The sequence below is a fragment of the Thalassophryne amazonica genome, chromosome 12 (assembly GCF_902500255.1).
Source record: "Thalassophryne amazonica chromosome 12, fThaAma1.1, whole genome shotgun sequence".
Lineage (NCBI taxonomy): Eukaryota > Metazoa > Chordata > Actinopteri > Batrachoidiformes > Batrachoididae > Thalassophryne > Thalassophryne amazonica.
This window is the reverse complement of record NC_047114.1, coordinates 96,064,170-96,073,053: the sequence shown is the minus strand read 5'-3', so window position 1 is coordinate 96,073,053 and position 8,884 is coordinate 96,064,170. Positions and strand designations below refer to the sequence as shown.

The window sequence follows — 8,884 nt, the reverse complement described above, 5'->3', positions numbered from 1 at the left end:
CCAAATCCTTGTGGTGTTTCACATCATGCTGTTGGTTCTACTGCACCAGGCAGGACTAAGGTTTGGGGGCAGGGTCCCTTCTTTTTTTTTGGTGCAAAAACAGATTCCTTGTGAATCATTAACAGTAACATTTCTGCAGATTGGGATCAAATGTCATGTTGCTGTGACACATTTGGTCGTGTTGTTGTTTTTACTGCTCGGTGTTTCTTTTCTGAAGGAGTCTAAAAACTAGAACACAACAGTGTAACAATGTAAAATCATATCTGGTTAATGAGCACTGAGCCAAAACCACCCGCCTAAAGCAAACACACTGTGCATTAGATCCCATATCATTTTAGCAGGTTCAGATCCCACTTATACAAATATTTCTTTCAATAAGCCATAAATGCAAAAATTACACAGAGTGGACCAAAGGTGGACACCTGATTGCATAATCCAGGATTGTGAAACTGTTACCTCTGAGCTGATGGTGCTCTCAGGCCAAACAAAAAGTCCTGAGTATATAGACTTAACCCAGACACACAAATTAATGTGATGTTTCTGTGACAGGAGAGAGATTTGAGCAGCTATAAAAAGAGAACGGTGGCGATTTCTTCTCAGTTGAAGACAAGAAAGACTAAACAACACGGTTCTGTAAGTACAGGGCCCACGGACAGAGCCCACTCTTAAATAGTGTATTTAATAATGTAAAACTGTCTTATTTGCTGGAATTTGATTTGCCACAATGCATTTGAGTAATTTTACAGTAACACTTTTTTTTTAATGGCAAGCTTTTGCTGTTACAACCTCAATTCCAATGAAGTTGGGACGTTGTGTAAAAAGTAAATAAAAACAGAATACAATGATTTACAAATCTTTTTCAACTGATAATCAATTGAATATGCCACAAAGACAAGATATTTAATGTTCAAACTGATAAACTTTATTGTTTTTGTGCAAATATTTGCTCATTTTGAAAGCAGCCGATCTGCTCTGTGTCAGCCTGATCCCGTCAGATCTCAGAAGCTAAGCAGAGCAGGATCTGGTTAGTACTTGGATGGGAGACCTCTTTGGAACACCAGCGGCTGTGTGTGTTTCTCCGGGTAAAACTGGAGTTGTGTCAGGAAGGGCATCCGGCGTAAACCCCGAACGAAACCGGGAGCAGCCGAATGAACAACAATTTGCTCATTTTGAAATGGATGCCTGCAACACGTTTCTAAAAAGCTGGGACAGTGGTATGTTTCCCACTGTGTTACATCACCTTTCCTTCTAACAACACTCAATAAGCGTTTGGGAACTGAGGACACTAATTGTTGAAGCTTTGTAGGTGGAATTCTTTCCCATTTTTGCATGATGTACAACTTCAGTTGTTCAACAGTCCGGGGTCTCCGTTGTCGTATTTTGCGCTTCATAATGTGCCACACAATTTTCAATAGGTGACAGGTCTGGACTGCAGGCAGGCCAGTCTAGTACCCGCACTCTTTTACTACGAAACCACGCTGTTGTAACACGTGCAGAATGTGGCTTGGCATTGTCTTTCTGAAATAAGCAGGGACGTCCCTGAAAAAGTCGTTGCTTGGATGACAGCATGTGTTGCTTCAAAACCTGGATGTACCTTTCAGCATTGATGGTGCCATCACAGATCAATCAATCAATCAATCAATTTTTTTATATAGCGCCAAATCACAACAAACAGTTGCCCCAAGGCGCTTTATATTGTAAGGCAAGGCCATACAATAATTATGTAAAACCCCAACGGTCAAAACGACCCCCTGTGAGCAAGCACTTGGCTACAGTGGGAAGGAAAAACTCCCTTTTAACAGGAAGAAACCTCCAACAGAACCAGGCTCAGGGAGGGGCAGTCTTCTGCTGGGACTGGTTGGGGCTGAGGGAGAGAACCAGGAAAAAGACATGCTGTGGAGGGGAGCAGAGATCAATCACTAATGATTAAATGCAGAGTGGTGCATACAGAGCAAAAAGAGAAAGAAACCTGATCCAGCCCTAACTATAAGCTTTAGCAAAAAGGAAAGTTTTAAGCCTAATCTTAAAAGTAGAGAGGGTGTCTGTCTCCCTGATCTGAATTGGGAGCTGGTTCCACAGGAGAGGAGCCTGAAAGCTGAAGGCTCTGCCTCCCATTCTACTCTTACAAACCCTAGGAACTACAAGTAAGCCTGCAGTCTGAGAGCGAAGCGCTCTATTGGGGTGATATGGTACTACGAGGTCCCTAAGATAAGATGGGACCTGATTATTCAAAACCTTATAAGTAAGAAGAAGAATTTTAAATTCTATTCTAGAATTAACAGGAAGCCAATGAAGAGAGGCCAATATGGGTGAGATATGCTCTCTCCTTCTAGTCCCCGTCAGTACTCTAGCTGCAGCATTTTGAATTAACTGAAGGCTTTTTAGGGAACTTTTAGGACAACCTGATAATAATGAATTACAATAGTCCAGCCTAGAGGAAATAAATGCATGAATTAGTTTTTCAGCATCACTCTGAGACAAGACCTTTCTGATTTTAGAGATATTGCGTAAATGCAAAAAAGCAGTCCTACATATTTGTTTAATATGCACTTTGAATGACATATCCTGATCAAAAATGACTCCAAGATTTCTCACAGTATTACTAGAGGTCAGGGTAATGCCATCCACAGTAAGGATCTGGTTAGACACCATGTTTCTAAGATTTGTGGGGCCAAGTACAATAACTTCAGTTTTATCTGAGTTTAAAAGCAGGAAATTAGAGGTCATCCATGTCTTTATGTCTGTAAGACAATCCTGCAGTTTAGCTAATTGGTGTGTGTCCTCTGGCTTCATGGATAGATAAAGCTGGGTATCATCTGCGTAACAATGAAAATTTAAGCAATACCGTCTAATAATACTGCCTAAGGGAAGCATGTATAAAGTGAATAAAATTGGTCCTAGCACAGAACCTTGTGGAACTCCATAATTAACTTTAGTCTGTGAAGAAGATTCCCCATTTACATGAACAAATTGTAATCTATTAGACAAATATGATTCAAACCACCGCAGCGTAGTGCCTTTAATACCTATGGCATGCTCTAATCTCTGTAATAAAATTTTATGGTCAACAGTATCAAAAGCAGCACTGAGGTCTAACAGAACAAGCACAGAGATGAGTCCACTGTCCGAGGCCATAAGAAGATCATTTGTAACCTTCACTAATGCTGTTTCTGTACTATGATGAATTCTAAAACCTGACTGAAACTCTTCAAATAGACCATTCCTCTGCAGATGATCAGTTAGCTGTTTTACAACTACCCTTTCAAGAATTTTTGAGAGAAAAGGAAGGTTGGAGATTGGCCTGTAATTAGCTAAGATAGCTGGGTCAAGTGATGGCTTTTTAAGTAATGGTTTAATTACTGCCACCTTAAAAGCCTGTGGTACATAGCCAACTAATAAAGATAGATTGATCATATTTAAGATCGAAGCATTAAATAATGGTAGGGCTTCCTTGAGCAGCCTGGTAGGAATGGGGTCTAATAAACATGTTGATGGTTTGGATGAAGTAACTAATGAAAATAACTCAGACAGAACAATCGGAGAGAAAGAGTCTAACCAAATACCGGCATCACTGAAAGCAGCCAAAGATAACGATACGTTTTTGGGATGGTTATGAGTAATTTTTTCTCTAATAGTTAAAATTTTGTTAGCAAAGAAAGTCATGAAGTCATTACTAGTTAAAGTTAATGGAATACTCAGCTCAATAGAGCTCTGACTCTTTGTCAGCCTGGCTACAGTGCTGAAAAGAAACCTGGGGTTGTTCTTATTTTCTTAAATTAGTGATGAGTAGAAAGATGTCCTAGCTTTATGGAGGGCTTTTTTATAGAGCAACAGACTCTTTTTCCAGGCTAAGTGAAGATCTTCTAAATTAGTGAGACGCCATTTCCTCTCCAACTTACGGGTTATCTGCTTTAAGCTATGAGTTTGTGAGTTATACCACGGAGTCAGGCACTTCTGATTTAAAGCTCTCTTTTTTAGAGGAGCTACAGCATCCAAAGTTGTCTTCAATGAGGATGTAAAACTATTGACGAGATACTCTATCTCACTTACAGAGTTTAGGTAGCTACTCTGCACTGTGTTGGTATATGGCATTAGAGAACATAAAGAAGGAATCATATCGACTGACAGATGTGTAAGTTGTCCATGCCATGGGCACTAACACACCCCCATACCATCACAGATGCTGGCTTTTGAACTTTGCGCTGGTAACAATCAGGATGGTCTTTTTCCTCTTTTGTCTGAAGGACACAACATCCATGATTTCCAAAAACATTTTGAAATGTGCACTCATCAGACCACAGCTCACTTTTCCACTTTGTGTCTGTCCATTTCAAATGAGCTCGGGCCCAGAGAAGGCAGCTGCGTTTCTGGATGTTGTTGATGTATGACTTTCACTTTGCATGGTAGAGTTTTAGCTTGCACTTGTAGATGTAGTGATGAACTGTGTTAACTGACAATGGTTTTCTGAAGTGTTCCTGAGCCCACACGGTAAGATCCTTCACACAATGATGTTGGTTTTTAATGCAGTGCCGCCTGAGGGATCGAAGGTCATGAGCATTCAATGTTGGTTTTCGTTCTTGCTGCTTATGTGTAGAAAGTTCTCCAGATTCTCTGAATCTTATGATTATATTATGGACTGTAGATGATGGAATCCCTAAATTCCTTGCAATTGAACATTGAGAAACATTGTTCTGAAACTGTTGGACTATTTTTTCATGCAGTTGTTCACAAAGTAGTGATCCTCACCCCATCTTTGCTTGTGAATGGCTGAGACTTTTGAGGATGCTCCTTTTATACCCAATCATGACACACACCTGTTTCCAATTAGGTGTTCTTTGAGCATTCATCAACTTTCCCAGTCTTTTGTTGCCCTGTCCCAACTCTTTTGAAACATGTTGCAGCCATCCATTTCAAAATGAGCAAATATTTGCACAAAAACAATAAAGTTGATCAGTTTGAACATTAAATATCTTGTCTTTGTTGTGTATTCAATTGAATATAGGTTGAAGAGGATTTGCAAATCATTGTATTGTTTTTATTTACATTTTACGCAACATCCCAACTTCATTGTATTTTAATTCCGTTCAAATACACCGGATTTCTGTCACAAAACTAAATTCTTGAAAAACGACGTACTGTGGTGTGAGTGAGTGTGTGTTTTGTCTCGCAGGTTGCAGTGCAGAGAAGAAACATGAAGTTGTTGGCGCTGGTTTTAACCGTCACCCTGCTGTTTGCAGCTGGTGAGTCTGTCACTGAGTCTCCGGCGTGGAAATGTTGAGTCATCGCTGCACGCCACATGACTTCATCACACCTGCTGTTGAAAACACACTCTTCAGTCGGCAACACATCGTAGGAGTCACGGACACCAACGCTTCAGCCATGAAAATCAATCAGTCATTTCGTATTACGCACTGTAGACGAATGACTGAATAAAGAAGAAGAGGAATCACTGTTTTATCTCCTATAAAGTGTTTGCTGGTTGCTCGTGCAGGCGAAAACCAGCAAGCAAAAACAATAATTCTTGTTTTTGTAAAATAATCAAACATATTATCACAAGAGAAGGTAAGGCAGCATGAATCCCCGTCACTAAAAAGGACCGAAAATGTGAAAGGAAACAAAAAATGAAAACAGGCGATGGCACAATGCAATCTGCAACCTCACCACTAAATGTAAAAACCAGAACATTCCATAGTTTTGGACAAAATATCAACTGAGCTACTTTACATAATTTATATGTAACTTCCCACACAGATTTGCACTCATAAGTCAGAGAAATTTAATGTTTGTTCTGTTTTCACCCGTCTGTTTGTGAACAGTCTGGAGCCCACAGCTTTTCATGTATAATTATGACATTTTGTTAACTGCAGATTCATATCATGAAAAGTAAGAACTGATTAAATCGTCAAGGTCATAGGTCAATGTCAGGAAAAATGATTCAAAATTGGAAAAACCCTTTGCTTTAACATTGAACGAATTTTAAAAAATTCATAACTCCGCCAAAAAAGATCAAATATCTTTCATATTTGAGGGCGTTATACACACTCAAAAAATGACTCATTGGATCAACCAGGGATGAGATTGGCAAATTCGATTTTCAGAGGAAAATATGCCAGGGTCCAGGGGCTGCAGGCCCCGGTGGGTCCAGGGCAGAGCCCTGGCAAGGGGGACGAAGTCCACCTGAAGCCAAAGCATTTTTGCTGTTTTAAAACATGTAAATTGCACTAAAATGATATTAAAAACTACTATAAATGCCAGGTGTTCATATCTATAATTCAAACTGTAAACCCTTACTAAGACCATCTACTGTACGTGTATTTTTGTGACCAAAATATTTTTTCATAACTAGACTTACTTGATTTTCAGCATTCTCCACTTTCAGCATGGCACACTTTTCAACAAACATACATGTAAGGGCCGGAGAAAAGGAAAGGGCGGGAGAAAGGCATATATAACCTTTGCGCTGATTGGTCATAAGCTTTGTAATAACCAATGAAAATGTGTGTAAGTAATAGCTTCGACTGCGCTTCGATACCGTCTCGGTTTTTATGATTTGTTGGATGGAAAACTACCGAATATTTGAAGCTGAAAAACTACACAGTTGCCTCCCTTACACTACATGTTCACTGTGCACCTACTTCATACTGGTCACTGATCAGCACAGCGTTACTTCCGCGTTCAGCTGACTGACAGACTGATCAAACTTGCTGCATTGGCGATAACAAACAAAGACCACTCAGTGTTCTGAATAGACGACAATTTTATTAAACAAAGGTACTCCTGGCATTAATTTTTTTTAATTCTTATCCCCCCCCCCCAAAAATTTTCTCAAGATTTAGACGTTTCACAAAATCGACCCCCAGGACTGTCAAATCCGCGGAAATCCGTGGAAAAATCTCATCCCTGATCAACTCAATTCAATTATGTGCAGGATTTCCATCTAATAATTATATGTAGCTCCAACTTAGAAAAGTACATCCAAGCAAGATAATTTAATTTAGTTAGGACTACATATATTTATTAGATGGAAATCCAATCCAATGAGTCAGTTTTTTGAGTGGATGGTGGGATTCTTTATCGACTGACAAAGTTTGATCTGGAGCTGATCCAGATTACAAATTTTGTGGCCATTTAAAATTAACACTGAAAACCCCGTTTTTTTTTTTTAATTATATCTTAATCAAACGTGCCTCAATCACCCTCATATTTGAAAGTGAGGTGCAGACTGGCACCCACTATCACCTGACAAAGTTTGATCCAGATCTGATCCAGATTAGAAATTTTGTGGCCATTTAAATGATCATTGAAAACCCAATTTAATGTATATTTTATATCTTAATCAAACGTGCCTCAATCATCCTCATATTTGAAGGTGAGGTGCAGACCGGCACTCACTATCACCTGACAAGGTTTGATCCAGATCTGATCCGGATTGTGGATTCTGTGGACATTTGAATTTAATATTGATATGCCCATTTGGTGAACATTTTGCATTAAATCTCAATCAAAAGTGCCTCAATCTCTCATTTGTGCCAATCAGGTGCAAACTGACTCTCAATGAACAGACTAATTTGATCCACATCTGATCCGTATTGTGAATTTAGTGGATATTTGATTCTTTTTACCACTGAAAAGCCCTTTTGATCTGTATTTTGTATTATATTTTATCTTATGAAAAGTCACTTCAAACTTTGACCTTGAATTTTTTTTCCAAGATAAAAATTTGTGGAATTGTTAACTATAGTGTTGGCGGATGTTTGTGCTCTAGTTTTATATCCTTTGAAGTGTGTATATTTTTGATATTCTGTTGCCAAATATCAGCTAGTTTTAATATTCAGATCAAACTATTAAAAAGACATTTTTTTCCAGGCGAAATGCTGACCTGCCACAGGTGCGTGTCCCGTCTGCCAGGGGAAGCATGCACATTAAGCATGGAGACGTGCATGCCAGAGGAGGACGGTTGTGTTGCCATCAAATTCCGCCTCCCCCCGTGTAAGTCTGAGGTCATCAAAGGTCACGTGTCACCAAATTTAATGTTAGATGATGTGGTATTTTAAAGATTTGCCAAATGTTTGGCAGATATTAAAAACAACACCTAAATGAAGAAGTTGTGTTAAATATTCCACTTAATGTGGTTCAGCCAATTCACTCTCATCTTTTTAAAACTGATTTTTTTTTCTTCGCAGACGGTAAAAAGCAGAAGTGCATGGCTGCGGCGGCGTGTGAGCAGTTGAAGCTGAACGCGTACCTAAACGTCACATGCTGTGGCGGAGACATGTGCAACACCATATAGAATTACATGCCATAAAATGAATGGGGCACCGAAGTTCCCGTGAGCAAGGCACTCGTTCACGCAACAGGCACAGTGCTGCTCAGCTTTCAGGACACCACTGATGCTGGAAGCCTCCAGCTAAAGACCTCGAAATACGTCCTGTACATCAAAATTCAATAAAAAAAAAAAAAAAAAATCTCCCAACAAGATCATTTGCCCGCTTGCATTCTTATGTACAGATTCATATTTTTTTAATTATTTCTTTTAAAGATTAGTCAGTTACACAATAACATTTCCACAATTTCATCAGAGGATTTTTCATCGTTTCTATAGTTTTACAATTTCTTTTATCTTGTGTCTCTGAACAAAACGTAAAACTGTCCCTTGAAGACAAAAAAAAAAGCTCAGCTCTTTAATTTGCCATTTTTGTGCATTGCTGTCCCGTACTTTTTATTATTGGCATTTATATTTATTAGTAGAGTTGATTTTGTTTAGTAATTTGACTGCTGGGAAAGTCTAATGTAAATAGTGTGAATAATAATTATTATTAATAACAAATGTTATTTTTCAGGATATAAGTTACACCGGAGTGTAAGTGCAGTGTGACTTAAAAGT

At 38.9% G+C, this 8,884-nt stretch overlaps 1 protein-coding gene across 1 annotated transcript; it reads left to right on the top strand.

Annotated features, from left to right (window-relative positions):
• Positions 1 to 5,159: 5,159 nt before the first annotated feature.
• On the top strand, positions 5,160 to 8,335 carry ly97.3 (lymphocyte antigen 97, tandem duplicate 3). The gene is made up of 3 exons (XM_034182631.1): positions 5,160 to 5,240; positions 7,867 to 8,045; positions 8,138 to 8,335. Exons 1-3 carry the CDS (start codon positions 5,192 to 5,194, stop codon positions 8,288 to 8,290), a joined length of 381 nt encoding a protein of 126 aa, XP_034038522.1. The 5' UTR covers positions 5,160 to 5,191; the 3' UTR covers positions 8,291 to 8,335.
• Positions 8,336 to 8,884: the final 549 nt, after the last annotated feature.